Source organism: Cervus canadensis, chromosome 8, assembly GCF_019320065.1.
Source record: "Cervus canadensis isolate Bull #8, Minnesota chromosome 8, ASM1932006v1, whole genome shotgun sequence".
In the NCBI taxonomy this organism is placed as follows: domain Eukaryota; kingdom Metazoa; phylum Chordata; class Mammalia; order Artiodactyla; family Cervidae; genus Cervus; species Cervus canadensis.
This window is the reverse complement of record NC_057393.1, coordinates 64,186,667-64,202,715: the sequence shown is the minus strand read 5'-3', so window position 1 is coordinate 64,202,715 and position 16,049 is coordinate 64,186,667. Positions and strand designations below refer to the sequence as shown.

General features: G+C 38.6%; 2 protein-coding genes across 9 annotated transcripts in view; both read right to left on the bottom strand.

Moving 5' to 3' along the window:
• Positions 1 to 3,219: 3,219 nt before the first annotated feature.
• On the bottom strand, positions 3,220 to 13,492 carry MSS51 (MSS51 mitochondrial translational activator). 2 transcript variants are annotated; one of them, XM_043476593.1, is made up of 7 exons: positions 11,035 to 13,492; positions 6,736 to 6,980; positions 6,311 to 6,466; positions 5,566 to 5,690; positions 4,811 to 5,377; positions 4,414 to 4,507; positions 3,220 to 4,110 (listed from the first exon to the last, which is right to left on the bottom strand). In XM_043476593.1, the coding sequence occupies exons 2-7, from the start codon at positions 6,954 to 6,956 to the stop codon at positions 3,891 to 3,893; spliced, it is 1,383 nt and encodes a 460-aa protein (XP_043332528.1). In that variant the 5' UTR covers positions 6,957 to 6,980; positions 11,035 to 13,492; the 3' UTR covers positions 3,220 to 3,890. The 2 variants fall into 2 exon arrangements, 1 of the variants encoding a protein (XP_043332528.1); XR_006270862.1 differs by having other exon boundaries at positions 3,971 to 4,110; positions 4,319 to 4,507.
• Positions 13,493 to 13,639: 147 nt separating this feature from the next.
• PPP3CB (protein phosphatase 3 catalytic subunit beta) overlaps positions 13,640 to 16,049 on the bottom strand; it is a 48,134-nt gene continuing 45,724 nt past the window's right edge. For all 7 annotated transcript variants that reach the window (XM_043476587.1, XM_043476590.1, XM_043476588.1 and 4 more), the window contains one exon: positions 13,640 to 15,251. In XM_043476587.1, coding sequence (XP_043332522.1) covers positions 15,073 to 15,251 — 179 coding nt within the window. In that variant the 3' untranslated portion in view covers positions 13,640 to 15,072. The remainder of the gene's footprint in view (positions 15,252 to 16,049) is intronic.

Genomic DNA, 16,049 nt, shown 5'->3' with positions numbered 1-16,049 from the left:
AATTATGAATCTATTAAGATTCAATTCAAAGATCACCCATCTCCTTCCTGCCTCAAGCAGCTTTTCCTGACCTTTTCCTTTTCCTTACCTTCTCTTGGGTAGACTCCCTTTGTGCACCCAACTAAACCTTTTGTAGATATCTGCTATGGCACATTTAACAGTAGTCATAGCATACATTTACCTTACCTGTATTTAACCACATCAACTTAGCAAAAACAAAACACCTCTGAAGGTCATCAATTGCTCCAGAGTTCATGTGAAACAGGAGCCCTTTTGCTTCTCCTAATGTGAATGTTCTTAAAAACACACAGCTTTTGTACAGACAGAACAGTAATTTTGTCCGCAGTGGGACATTTGGCAAAATTGGGAGATGTTTTTGGTTGTCACAACCAGAAGGGTTTTACTAGAATCAGTGGGGAGACGCCAAGGATGTTACATTCTACAATGCACTGGGCACCCTCCTATAACAAAGAATTATTCAGCCTGACATGTCAGTAATGTTGAGGTTAAGAAACTCCTTGAGTTAGGCTGATCTTCCTAATAAATCAAATCCTAATAATGGATTTGATCATATAATTTCCTTGATTAAACTCTACTAGCTTCCCACTGAAAGCAGAATAAAATCCAAACTCAAAAGCCACTGTCTATTATGCCCCATATACTCTGGCCCCTGCCTACCTTGTTGACTTCATCCCTCTTCATCTTCCTTCTCAAGCAGTAAACTGTGATCAAAATGACCTTCGGTCTAAACATACCAGCCTTGTGACCAAATACACCAGACATTCTCAGGATCATTGCACTTGTTATTGCTCCAACTTAGAATGTTCACCATTGTATATCTCAAATATCATCCATCTCCTCAGAAAGGTACGTATTCCCTGAGCACTGTAGCGTAAGTAGCCCCACTGCCACCAATACCACCACCAGTTAAACACGCTGATTACCCTATTTAATTTTCTTTGTAGCACTTAAAAGCAGATCACGTTCCGTATTTACTGTTTGTCGTCTCCCTCTGCTGCCCTCAGAATGTATGCTCCTTGAGAACAGGGATATCTCTAGTGACTAGAAATAAATGTTCAATAAATCCTTTGTTGACTACAACAGGGCCCCCCAAACTCAAGCCAATTATTTCATTCAGTGATCAACTAAATAAAGAGTTTTTTTTTCTCTTCCCAATACTGGAGAAGAAAACTGGTTCTGATAAGACTTGTTGAGAGAAGGATATGTTGGAATCCTCAATAGAGTATTATCCTAAGGGAATTTCAATGTAGTTTTGAAAATACAGATTTTTTTTTTTTTACTTCATATGCTGACTTTAGAAAATATAACTCATTATATTGCTCCTGCTTTTGTCAGTCTTCTCCTAGTAAACTGTAAACACTTTAAGGGCAAAAGCAAACTTAGAATCCTCAGCATTTAGCATGAAGTGAAGGCACTTTCATGTACTGTCATCACTACTGTAAGTTGGAAATTTTTGTGTCACCCATTACCATGTGGTTTCTGTCTCCTGATTAGATTCTTAGCTATATCACACTTCACACATAAGAATCAGTAATCAAGCCCTATGTATTTTACTTACATGTTCTAGCTACAAAATGTCATTATCTACCTATTTGCTTTCCTCATTACAGCTAGAAATTACCTCTTCTTTGCCATACCTTCTGTAAACGACTTTAGCTGACATGTACATCATCTGAACCATAAAAATGGCATTCCCACCCATTTTTCCACTGTCAAGCCATCTTGCACAGTGAATTCAATCTACTTATGTTCTGAATAAAATTTAAAGTGGTATGTATTCAGTAATAGCTACCATTTATTAATTACATACTATGTGCTAGGCACTATGGTAAGCACTTAACAAATATTCTTTTATACTCTCTGATTTAAAAAACTGTTTTTTGGTAATAGCTTCATTTTAATTCACTGATATAAAGTATACAGTTTAATGGTTTTCAATATAGAGTTGTACCATCACCACAATCAATTTTAGCAAACACACCACCCCCCAAAATAAACCCTGTATGTTTTATCCATCATCCTCAATACCCTCATCAGTCATCTTATGCTGCCACTAATCTACTTTGTTTCCACAGATTTGCGTACTCTAAACATTTTATATAAATGCACTCAGACAATATGTAGTCTTTTGAGACTGGCTTTTCACTTAACATGAAGATGGATGAACGTGTTTTCAAAGTTTATCCATGTGAAGCATGAATTAGTTCTTCATTCTGGTTGTTCAATCACTAAATCATGTCCAGCTCTTTGCAACCCCATGGACTACAGCACACCAGGCTTCCTTGTCCTTCACTATCTCCTGGAGTTTGCTCAGACTCATATCCATTGAGTTGATGATGCTATCCAACCATCTCATCCTCTGTCGCCCTCTTCTCCTCCTGCCCTCAAACCTTCCCAGCATAGCCAAATATTTCATTATATGTACATACCACATTTTATCTATTCACAACTTTATGGACACTTGGGTTATTTTTACTTTTTGGCTATTATGAATAATGCTGCTATGAACATTTGTACACAAATGTTTTCATTTCTCATGAGTACATACCTAGGAGAATAGCTGGATCAAATGGTAACTCAATGTTTAACTCCTTGAGAAACTGCCAGACTGTTCTCCAAAGTAGCTGCACAATTTTACATCCCTACTAGTAGTGTATGAGAGTTGCAATTACTCATTAAGACTTATGTTTTTTATTGTTGTCATCCTTGCAAAAGAAGTGCTTTCTTTTATTGTACAAATACCAATTTGATTTGTATTTCCAGATGACTAATGATGTTGAGCATCTTTTCATGTCCTTATTGATCATCTCTATATCTTCTTTGGAGAAACATCTGTTCAGATCATTTTCCCATTTTTATTTTTCATTTTCCCATTTTTAAATTGAGTTTTCTGTCCTTTTATTATTGAGTTGTAAGAGTTCTATATAATATTCTGGATACAAGTGGAGAGGTTGAGGTAACAGCAAGTTGTAGAAACGAATACTTAGGGAATATCCTAATCCCTAAGTGTGATAAGAAATGAGTGACAAAAAAAAAAAAAAATGGATGACAACAGACAGGGTGTGGTACAGTGACAGGCCCAAAAAGAGAGTTGATGTTAACCACTCCTTTGGCAAGAGAGAAAGCTCCAATCTTGAGATGTTCTATGTAGACAAGTAACACTTGCCAGTGAATAGGAAATAAGATAAGACAAGTGACTTAAGAAGCCCCAAACTGAATTTATTGTGGTGTAGACCAAGTGATAACAAACTGCAGTATATTCAAGTAAAGTCTGATACACCCTGGGATATCTAAAATACAACACAAGGGCAAAAAGTTGCTCTAAAGTTAGAAGTCCTCAAGAGAAACAGGAAAATGAGAAATATATCTTGAAAAAGCCAGGAAGTAGAACAGTTTGCCAATCCTTACAACCTCCCCCATGTTCCCAACCACTTATCTGAATTGCTCATTCTTCCACTACTTCAAGTCATTATGACATCTGCATTTTTTTTAGTCCAAACTGCTGTATAAGAAGAAAGTCTTTTTCAAAAGAGTAAGGTGCCATTCTTCTCCTTGGTGCCATGTGGTTCAAGTCAAAAGGTGTAACTTTCTCACGAAGGAAACTGTTAAGAACTTGATGGTCTACAAAGACTGATATGAGGGCCTTCTGCCCTCATCTAGAATCTTGTCTCTAGAAGCAACATGTGGCTAACCTCTTAGAAATGAGTCACATCATACAGGAGCTCCCATTCAGCTTAGAATCTACCAAGACAAGTGAATTAGGTTTACGATATAGTGGATTTGAAAGTTGGCAACAATCTGGCATCAGCAGGTATTTCATCACAGCCTCTCCATTTTCTAGACATCCAGTCATGATCTGGCTCAGCTATTTATACCCTGCCATTTACTTTCTCTTCCAATTGCCTCTTATCCAGCTGACAGGAGCTTCCAAGAAACATGATATAGTAGGCACTGCAGTAAACTGGCTGCTTGTTGGGGTTGGAATAGACCTGTTCAGGTTTAAGGGATGCAAAAGGGTTAGCTCCATAGGCTGTGATGTGTGTATCCAGGTCCACCAAAATCTGCAACGAGGCTGCCAACTCCTGACGGCTATGGAAGACAAAGAAAAAAAAAAAATTGCTCTGCTGATTATGAAAAAGATAGGAGAGGAACTGCTCATTAAACCCCAAAATTACCTAAGGCTGGACTAAGGCAATGGCCATCCCCCTCCCAAATGTCTATACTAACTGCTCAATTAAGTAGCATAGCACTTTGAAGGGATAAGAAAGTCAAGTATGTGAAGGAAGAAAATCCTCACCAGAAGGCAGAAGATGAGCAAAGGGGAGAGAAATGAGCTTATCTATAGAGGTGTGAGTGAATCAAGGAGGTACCACAAAGAAAGGAGGTCAAAACCTGTAAACAGTAATCATTGTAGGGATCTCATAATCACGAAGTAGCAAGAGGGTGGGCAGCCAAGCCTCCATCAAATCTGGGGAAGCGTGGAAACCTATGGAACAAAATGAGATGGGAATAGAAAGAGGAAATGCAAAGATAGACCCCAAACAACATAGTTCTATAATTGTGTCCACCCCTCACCTAGCTCACCTCCAATGCTCGTCTACCACCATCACCTACCCTAGATTCTTCAACGGAAAATTATGAACCGAAATATAGCACATAATGATCAAACAGGGTCTTCATTACATTATGCTTAACCTGATCCAATGAAGAGGGCTCCAAAAGTACAAGAGCCAGAATGGAAAACTCCCAGAGGACTGACCCCTTATTCCCCCAAACCAATGGCTCTTACCTGGATGGAATGCCACCACCAAATCTGGATGGGCCATCTGCCCAGTCTCTATCTGCTCCTCCCAGAAGTCATGATAGAGGCCCCTGTGGCCACTAAGCTGAACTGTGCCAGGTTCCAGGAGTGAAGCTGAGGTGCTCTGTGAAAAGCCAGCAGCCACATCTACACCCACCATGATTACATGGAGGCCAAGGTGTCCAGGAAACATGTAGCCAAGCTCATCATAGTCCCCAGGACGAGTGAGGAATGTCTCTGCATGAGAAGCGCCAACCACGTGCACTGTGCTTCCCCCAACCTTCCCAACATTTATTCCCAAGGCCCGAAGCCCAAAGCCCAGTGTCAAGGGCCGTGACAAGACATCCGTCAGCAACCGCTTCAAAGAGCCCTTCAGGACATCTGGGTCTGGTCTTGGCCGTCTCACACTGGCCCACAGGGTGGTCATGGCCTGACTGTCAAGCACAGCATCCAGTGTATCATCTAGCTGTAAACATCGCATAGAAAACCAGGTGTCCCAACCCTGTACAACTTCAGTCAGCCATGACCAAGGTCCTGAGGGTAGGACAAAATCACCTGTAGGAAAGAAGGAATAAGAAGTGATCTAATCCTTTCCTGACTTCAATATTCCCTCTATGTTCATTCTCCCAACCTGTCACCACAACTGCAGCCCCACTCCCCTGTCCCATTCGGTTCCTCTTTTTTTTTTTGAAACATGCTTTCATATGACCTTTATGGCAGAGTTCCCAATACCGTCACTCTACCTGTGACCAGAAGCCATTCCATGAGACGGTCCACAGCTACAAGACACAGTTCTTGACAAACCTTCCTGTGTGCTGGCCAGTCTGACCTCTGGCACTCTGGACCACAGTAATAGACATTTCTGCACCTGAGAGAATGAGCCCCAGAAATAGATGTTCCTATACCTCATAGGTGAATGGGGGACGCCTGGGGAAGGGAACTGATATTTCCGCACCTAGGAAGAGAGATCACTGGGTGAGGAAGGTAGAGAGAGGAGCGACAGCTGCTGCACCAAATTTGGGGACTACGTTTAGCAGAGGAGGAAGGAGAGTGTGGGAATGCAATTTTTCCCTTGGATCAGAGTGACACTTCAGCCTCTATCTATAACTAACTTTTTACATCTCTTATAGAAAATTAAAAAAAAGAAAGCCCACCAGGAGTTTGTAGATGCTCTATTATCACAAGCTTGGCCTCAACCTCCTCAGAACATATATGGTCTTAATACTTAAGTACTCAAGAGAAGAGAGGTAGAAAGGATTATATTCTGATCTCTGTCTAACCTCCCCATACCAAAATAAACATGAACCTTATAAGCAAGTCTTTTCTAATTTCTCTGTGGCCTAGATCAGACAAAATGAGGAGTGAGCCTAAAGTTATGAAGGTCTGAAATGTCTAAAGGTGTTACAAGTCTCAGACCTCTCTTCCTTCAATGAAGTCTTGGAACAGGATCATTCCAGAAGTTTCCCCAACCAGCTCCTGACTAATCACCTTTTGCAGTGCCGGAGGACCTTGGAGTCTGAAAGTCCACTGGGGAGTGCTTTACAGTAAGCACAGAATCGGAATGTGTCCTCCATCTTCTGGAACATTTCTTCAAGGCATCGATATCCAAAGCCTGACACAGGAGTACCCCCGTCTAGCACCAACCTGCAGAGAAAGTATGGAGAAGGAATGGCAACAGGAAAAGTATCTCCAAAATTTCTCATGATACCTACCCTAACTTCTATATATTTTCACTTCTCCTACTCCCATCATTTCTCATTTAAGCAAATCATATTTCTTTTATAGTATAAAACTGGCACAATTTGGGATGAGAAAATTCCTCATTGCAAATACCCCATATTTCCCAAGCTACACTTCCTCTCCACCTTCTGCCAGAGACAATATATCACTCTTGCACAGAGGAAGTCACTCACTTGTATTCTTCATAGCTTTTCATGTTCAGTTTTTGAAGGATCAGCTGGGATAGGCCAGGAACATTATTCTCCAAGGAGAAGAAACCAAGTGAATCAATGCTAGGGCCAGGTTTAGAGAGGCTCAGAGGCACAGGAGCCACAGCTGCAGGTGGGGTCTCAACCACGGGAGCCACTGATGAGGGGGATTTCTTGTGCCTTCGTCGTCGGGACCGTGGAGCCATGGCCTGTCCAATAATACCTGGGGACTACATGTAGAACAGATACGGAATGGAAGTTTGTAAGTTGGACACACGTGATGTGTTTTCATATGTTTGACCTTTTACTTGTCATTCTAGTCTCTCAGGCCCAGGTAATAGTAAGATTTATTTCATATCTACTGATTACTGATCACCACACGCAGTTATAAAAAAGAGAATTAATTATATGTGAATATAATTATGCATATATGTTTTACACGTGAAGTTCTATATATAATATAGATGCTTAGAAAAAGTCTGGGACGGCTCATGTAAAACTGATAAGTTATTTTTCCTCTGAGAAGGGGCAAAGGCCCTGCAATGGGAACTAGGTCAATGAAAGGGAACTTTAGACTTCTTTGCAATGTGTGACTTCTTATACAAAGAATATATTCATATACTACTAGTGTGTTCCTAAAAATCAACTTAAAATAGAGGAAAAAGCAAGGGAGGTTTTGGTTGTCCAAAACTACCATGTAATTGGAGAAATAATCAATCTAATCTAGTTGGAAAAGGAAAACATTCATTTTAGAAGACCTATCATCACATTTATAAGCAATAAACCCAAAAGTAGAAATCAAATGGATATAAATGAGCACTAGCACTTACAATGCTGAGTTATATAGTTGGAGCAAGTTATATGTAGTATTAGTTAAATCTCCTAAAGAGATGACTTCTGAAGTACAACTAAGCCCACATTCACCAACTACCTAGTAAGAACTCTGTGATATCCTCCTTTCCTGGCCTGTCTTCTGTTCCTTTTACAAGGACTGAGTAAATGAAAGAGACTATATTGGAAAAAATTAAAACACCTATTCATTCAATAAATACTTACTGATAAACAGATAAAATCTTCACAAAATACCGTAACAGAAACAAATGTGAAAAAAATATACTGAACATTTAAATGTCTTATAGAAGGGTTAGATGTAAACTATAACAAAAGGCAGTGTATAAATCTTACAAGAAAAATGAAACTAAAGCACTAATGGGAGATCAGAAGAGAGTCTCTTCAGTTGGTGAGCTACAAGAAGATTTTATGAAGCAGGTAGCAGTTGGAATAGACCATTAAGTATGGTGATGTTTTGAATATACAAATACAGGGAAAGAGGAATTCTAAGCACAAAGAAGAGCATGAGCATAAGAAATGTAGGTGGGAAAATTCTGGGAACTAAGGAACTAGAATGGTTTGAGTTTAATTATTAAGTCTAAAGACCTAACTGTAAGAGATAAAACTATAAAATCTTAAAAGAACACAGGAGAAAAGTTTCATGATACTGGATTTGGCAAGTTCTTGAATATGACACAAAAAGAACAAGCAATAAAATAAAAAAGATAACTTGGACTGCATCAAAATTTTAAAACTTCTGTGCATCAAAGGACAGAGTGAAATGACAACCCACAGAATGGGAAAGGATATTTGTAAATCACAAATCTGATGAGAGATTAATATCCTGAATATGTGAAGAACTTCTAAAACTCAACAAATGGCCCAATTAAAACTGGGCAAAAGTCTTGAACAGACATTTCTCCAAAGAAAATATACAAATTGCCAATAAGCATATGATGCTAAACATTACTAATCAAAGGCTAATCAAAACAGGGAGACAACACTTCACTCCCACTAGGATGGCTATTATCAAAATACTAGAAATTAACAAAAGTGTTGGTGAGGATATGGAAAAACTAGAACCTTCCCGCACTGATCGTAGAAGGACAAAATGGTGCAGCTGCTTTGCAAAACAGTATGGCAGCTCTGCAAAAAGTTAAATATAGAATTACCATATGACTCAGCAATTTCACTCTTAGGTATATACTCAAAATAACTAAATACATGCACACAAACAAATGCTTATAGACAAATGTTCATAGCAGCACTATTCACAATAGTCAAAAGGCAGAAACAAACTAAAGGTCACCAAAAGATGAATGAATAAACAAACTGGGAGACATATACATATACACATACACATACATACATATAAATTCAGCCATTAAAAGAAATGGATACTGATACATGCTACAATGTGGATAAGTTATGCTAAGTGAAAGAAGCCAGACATAAAACAACACATTATATGATTCTAATTTTATGAAGTATCAAGAATAGGTAAATCCAAAGACAGCAGATCAATGGTTGTCAAGGGCTGGGTTAAAGGAGGAATGAGGAGTAACTGCTTAATGGTGTTTTGGGGGGGGAGTGACGAAAATGTTTTAGAACTAGATAGAGGTGATGGTTGCACAATAATGTGAATGTACTAAATGTCATTTAATTGCTCATTTTAAAAGGATTAATTTTGTTATGTGAATTTCACCTCAATTAAAAAAAAGAAAAGAAAAGAAAGGTATCTACAAGAGCTTTTGAAGCTAAAAAGTTGTTTTGCTCCCCAGATAAAATGCCTCCAGGTACAGGGAAATGACAGGATATGACAATGCTGACAGTGGCTGGTTTTACTGTGAATGAGTTAACTATTAAAGTTCAAATCAAGAATTGTGCTCTGCTTCAAAAATGGTCTAACGCTGAATCCTTCTGGACCTGATCTGTTGGGGAGAATGCTCATTCAGCTGAGATATAGGTGGCACAACAATCAAACAAACACTCTCCCCAAATCATCCAGCTAACACACATCACTTTACAACATGGCTCTTGTAAACCACTGTTCCCAGGCTAATGGAAGAACTAATTTGATTTCCTTTGTACTTTCTTTCTCTTCATCCTTTCATTCTACCTTTGTATTCTTTCCCCTCATTGCATAAATGAACGAACAGTTTCAAAGTCCACGAAACAGAAATAACTAAGCTCATCTGCATATCATATCTTCTATATTCCCACCAATAAAGAAAAAAATTAGACCTAAAGATAGTACATTATTTTAGGATTTAAGAGTCATCTCTCTTTACTAAAGGGTGGATGGAATTGCCCTCACGCCTTAGGACCCCATTTCAAAAAACTGACCTGGCTTTTCCCTCCACTTTTAATCACCAAGCATTTGCTTCACTAGGATTCTTCTACTCTCTCTACTCAGCCCCCTCTGGCAAGACATCACCTTCTTAAACCTTGAAAGAATGGACTTTTCTTTATAGGTTTGGAGGAAAAGTATTTTTGAGAGAAATCAAGTCTTAAATTCCAAAAGTAGTATCTTTCTGATATTCAACCAAAGGCCTTTATTCTGCAATAGAAGCCAATTAAGACCAGAAGGGTACTTATCTGCCTTTCCAAAGAGAGGTCCTTCCTCCAATGGAAGATTAAGTCCAAAGGAAGACTGGTTGAACTGGATAGAAGTCAAGGGATCACACAGTGTGGGGAGGTATGGTGTTGGTGAAATCCCTGATGTCATACTTGCCTCTGTGTCTGGAGTGGGTTCCTGATACAAATGGACTAATTTTCTGGCAGGAAGGTAAGAAGGTGGGAATGAGAAGCCAGATCTTTGCCTTTGCATCTGTATATATCATCAGGCTCATGTCTGAATTTGTGTACCCAGATCCCCTGGTCCTAACTTTCCTGCAATGAGATCCAGGATCCTTCAAGTCTGGGGGTGGGGGTGGGGGCTGACCTGAGAGAAACAAAGGCAGTGACTTGGGCTTTAATTTATTCTCAGTATATAGAGAGAACACCAACACCAAGCACTGGAGAGGAGACATGAATTCGATGGCCTACAAAAACTTATTTTTCATCTCTAAATTCCCTAAAATATTACCTAGCCTATTCTCACACCTAGGTTTCCCACCTTCCCTGCTCCTTACCACCAACAGACTCAAATTTCACCAAATCATACTCATCTTTTCACCATCTCCAGACCAGTGAGGCTTATCTAATTTTCTCTAATTCACCAGCAAACAAAAAAATGTCTTTAGGGAGGTAGGGAAGAGAAAGGTAAGTGAAGCTAGTCACTGGGGATCCTCAAAAAGGGCTGGGAAAGAGAAAAAGGAGAAATACATTAGGACCATTGCTATTATGACCACATTTAGCTGCCTAATCAGTGATTAACACTCCCTTAGGTGATAAATTCTTTACTTAACTATAAACTAAGCAAGCAGAGGAGTTGATGGAAAAGTAACTTACCCTGCTAAGCCCTCAGCTTCCTTCCTTCTCTCTTTCTTCCAAGTGAAGTAAATGCTTGATCTCCTCAGATCTAGGTTGTGGCTGATTTGCAGCTGTCCCTTCATATCACTTTCATTTGCAAACTGCTGAAATGCTGGGTCTCTGTGATTAGGTGTGCCCTGCCAACCAGACAGACAACACTGAATTCTCTCTAACCAGGCAAGTAAGGGCCTGGCCCCCTGCCCATGAACTTCTCTCTTTCTGACCTTCCTTGTCTGCCAAGAAGGCTCAGACTCTGTCAACACTCCCAAGCTCACCAAAGGCCAAGGCGGCTGAGGAAAGGTGAAGCCTACTGCTTCCTGGACCTCTCTCACTAAGACAACATTTCTGCTCCCAGTCCACAACAAGAATAAGCCCCGGGGGTTAGTTCAGAAGTCAGTATTTGATACACAGTAGCACAGAGAAACAGGAACTCCTACAGTTCTAAGATGTCAACCTAGACCCAAGAAGGGTTCTCACAAGCCCAGAGTCCTTTTTAGCATAACAAACACTGCTCTAACTCAACTTGACAACTTAAGTACAAATATAATGCCCAGAAAAGAAGAACAGAAATAGTCATTTAATGGTAAACAAAGGGAAATCAGTTTTAGGAGAAACATCCAGAATTAATTTGTAAAATTCAATTTCCCTGAAAAGAGAGCAACACACTTTCTGAGGAGATGTCATCAGGGTATTCCACCTGTTTATTTTAAAAGAGGAATAGGGACTTTCCTCATGGTCCAGTAGTTAAGACTCTGAGCTGCCACCGCAGGGGATGTGAGTTGGACCCACACGATGTGGCAAAAAAAAAAAAAAAAAAAAGGAATAAAATTTTCTGGCATATTAATGTAAGCAAGATCAATATATTAATGACTAAAAATACACTATTTCTAGGAACAGAAAAAAACAGAAAACAATCAACTCAAATATCTCATTCCTTCCTATAATGGATGCTGATCCAGAGAATTTTTGATTCCACATTCCTAGCTCCTTGTCACTTAGAGCTATTAAGCACCAGAACCTATCAGAAGTTGCTAGTGCATGGTTCTGTATGACTCTAAGACCTGACTGCTCACATCTGGCCCCAGCTATGTCACTTACCTGCTTCTGGGAACATCATCAAACTAGGGAACAGAACCACTTGCAGTGAGGTCCTGGACCGTGGCAAGTAAATCTACATATGAACAGATGCAGAGAGTGGATTCCAAGAAAACCTCAAACTGCAGAAGCACAAACTACAAGCAGGGAAGGTGGAAGAAAAGTGTTAAGGATGCAAAAAAAAAAAAACAACAACAAACCATTACATAACATTATGTAGAATAGCTGTGGAAAAGGAAAATCAGTTGCAATAGGCAAAAATCCTGAATAAAATAAGGATAATTCATTTTAAGCAAAGGTTTCAGGCCAAATTCAAATTTAACTGGTACAGCATTTAAGGGTTTTGAGGTTTGTTAGTGGTTGAACTGCAAAAGGTCAAAGAAGTCAGATCGTCTTTTCTAACTCAGAATGTCATCTTTGAATGTAAAGGGAGATGATATATAGGAAAAATTTGATATTGAATAGCAATTTTACCAACATTACTACTATTCTGGTAGACATTTAAATTTATAATTTAGGAAGATCTGAACTTTTCACAACTTGCATTCATCATCGTTTTTAAAAAACTTTAAAAATACTTCTATAGTTCATTGTGAAACTAGTTAAAAGACAGACTAGAAAGAGTTTCCTACTCAACAAATAGGAAAGGATCTATGAGACACTGGGTGATAATACTCTTCATGTATACCACCTTTTCTGAATTCCATTCCTTCCTCTTATTTTCTTTTTAATTTTTACCATTAACCTGAATTCTTCTGCTTTGCTAATGATGCTTCATGTTTACCTATGCTTCCATAAATACTATATAACCCTAGTGATGGACCTAAGGACTAAAGAAGTTAATACTACTTGATATATCAGTTAAGCTCTTAATTTAGAAATGATATTACAGCAAGAAGCTGTAATGATTAACAATTTGAGCTCTCTTTGCTACCAAAAACTAGGCAAGTATAAATATTTTAATTTAATGTTTCATAACGTATAATTAATGTTGAAAACTTGTAATCAAACTTCCTATACAGTTATACTATAAAATGTTGCACAAAATGCAAATTTCCCTCAATTTGCAAAGTCCTATACTTATTTTGATTAGAAAGGAGTATAATGGCAGTATCATTTTTTTCTTATTGTTAAAACACCTAATATATTCCAAATACTACTGTAACAAAATTATAGACAATAACATTTTCTTTCAATTAAAAGTTAACTGAAACACTGGTTTTAAATAATAGATTTAGGCCTATAATAGGCATCCAGAGTCTCCTAGCACTCAGTTACTAGTACTCATATAAAACAAGTGTAATCAAAGTTTTTTTTAAAACAAGAGCAAAATTTATGAAAATAAGAATTTAATTCATCAAATTGGCATTAACTATTCAGGAGATAATTTTCTCTTAAGGATATATCCCAATTCTATTAACTGGATTTTCTGATTTGTAGGAGAAGGTCAAATCAGACTACATCTTCCAAATAAAACCCAACACAGAGATAGGAGCAGCGGCCCATGCATGGAATTTATTGTGTGCTACTGTTTATAAAATACTCGAATAGTCCTGCACATGCATAATATTTCCAACTTAGACAGGAGACCATACAGGGTGCACTTTCTGGCAAACAAACAATAGATGGTTCCGCTGCCTGGAGCTCTGAGTTGTATTCCAGGGCATGAGGGAAGCAAGCCACCAAAGGAAAGGTAAATACCAAACTGCAGTGGCAGTCAATACAGGCCAGTAATTGTGAAAAATCAGCACATGGTTCCATCTAGTTTAACCAAGCAGTTCTGTAACTATCAAAAGAAAATGTTCAACATGCAGTCTTGACTCTTATGCTTCCACTAACATCTGAATGACTGAACAGAACCATTGCTTCTGTGCTGCACTGCGTAATCAAAACACTTCCAGAACATTTTAAAATTTCCTTTGCATCAAAACATAAAACGATAGAAAGCCAGCAGTAAATCGCCCTGGTGGCTGTATAAGCAACTTGAGTACTCACAATAAACTAAAATTTCTCATAACATCTAGGTAACCTATACATGTCGTACCTGTACATCATAGGTCTATATATTAAATATCTGCAAAATTAAAACATGCATACACAAAATACGTCAAGTTTTACAGACATGATTTGAATTAAAATTACTTTGACAATGTACAAACTTCTTTTTAAAGTACCTTAAATGAGTAATTCTGTAATTCTTCATAATTCTGAAATTTAGAGATTTTCTTCTTAAATCTGTGGGGTTTAAATCTCAAAAGATCTGGACAAGAAAGATTCTAATTAGTTTTTGGATTTGTGTTCAAGTAAGAGAGTCTGCCTACAAATAGGTTATGCATTCGTAATTGAAAAATACCAAGACTATATTACAGAATTAGCCACATTTAAGAACTATAGACCTGAGGTCAGCATTTTGTTTAAATGCCAACTGGGTTTCTCAGCATTTTGCCCATAATTCAAAATACAGCTTAGTAACCTCGGAAATGTATTTTAAGACCATGCTAATTCATCCTTTAAAGACATTTCATGGAAAAAAAAAAGTCCACATTAGCTCTTAGGATTGTATTTGAAGTTATGGGTGAAAAACAAAATCTAATTCTACTGAGGGGAAAAAGAAATCTCATTTGTAAACTTAAATGTGTGAACCACAAGCATAAATGGAGGTGTAGTCGCCCTCCACTGGAAATTGCCCCAAGCCCCTTGCTCACTGCTCTCCACCTTGGCAGCGATGACCCAATCTTATCAGTTAGCACATGTCCCAGGGCCCTCAAGCCTCCATCCAGGAAGGGGGCTGGGGTCTCAAAAGCACAATGGTTTCTCCAGAGGGACTGTGACATTGACAGTCAGCTTGGCCGACCCCTCCAGTTCCTCGGGTGATCTGTCCATTTGGGGCCCGAGATGTGAGAGTCCCTGGGAAGCCGTGGGTCACTGGGCACCATGGTTGCCAGTCCCGTGGTTCTCAGTGGCATGTGCGGTGTTCAGAGAATTGAAACCATCTTGCTGTACAGCATCTTTCCGGGGTGGCATTCTCTCATTGATCCTATCCAAACCCTTTGCCTCTTCAAAACTGCAGATTCTATGTGGTGGAGAGAATCCTCGTATTGCTTAACAAAATGCAAATTTGATAAGTCAGTAATTGAAAAACATTTCTGAGATTTCAAAAACATAATTAATGATTTTTAAGAAGAAAGAAATTAGTTGTACACAGCAACATTTAAACTGTACTGAAACTGAAGCCTATCCCCATTCCAGATTTCCCCTTAAAATATGAAACATTTAAACCTAAATATAAACATGATAGCTTCATAGATGACAAGTGTTAGCATAGCCTTAAAAAAACAAGACACAAAAATAGCCCTCCCCTGACCCTGAGATCTCCAGGCAATGGTCTCAGGGTCTCAGCCTGACTCCTACTTCATCAATTATCTCCTACCTCAGGCTCTAAAATCAACAGTGGCTATCACAGTAAGACAGCAACAAGAATAGGGGCAAGTGAGGAGGCTAAACAAAGTTAATCCTTGACATACAAATCTGTACCAAGAACACGGGAGGAGAAAAGAAATAAAGCTAAAATTTAGCAATTAGAACTACCTTGGAGGACAAGGTATCATCACTCCATCACCACCAATATGAAATGAAAAAGGTGGGAAATGCCTCCAGGAGTTAGATCTGTGTTTGTAGGTAATAAAAAGTATTTAGAGTTCCATATTTAGGAGATGCTTTCCTTAATTCACTAGCTATTCATCGCCTATTTTTTGGAAACCCAAATCAAAATAGACAGCAATCCTCTTTCAACTGGTATGGTTTCTTATTCACTTCATCTGGAGTGATGTATCCTCTATTATTAAAATGTGCATAGAAAAGATTTCCATACTATTGATTATGATCTAGTTGCTTTAATA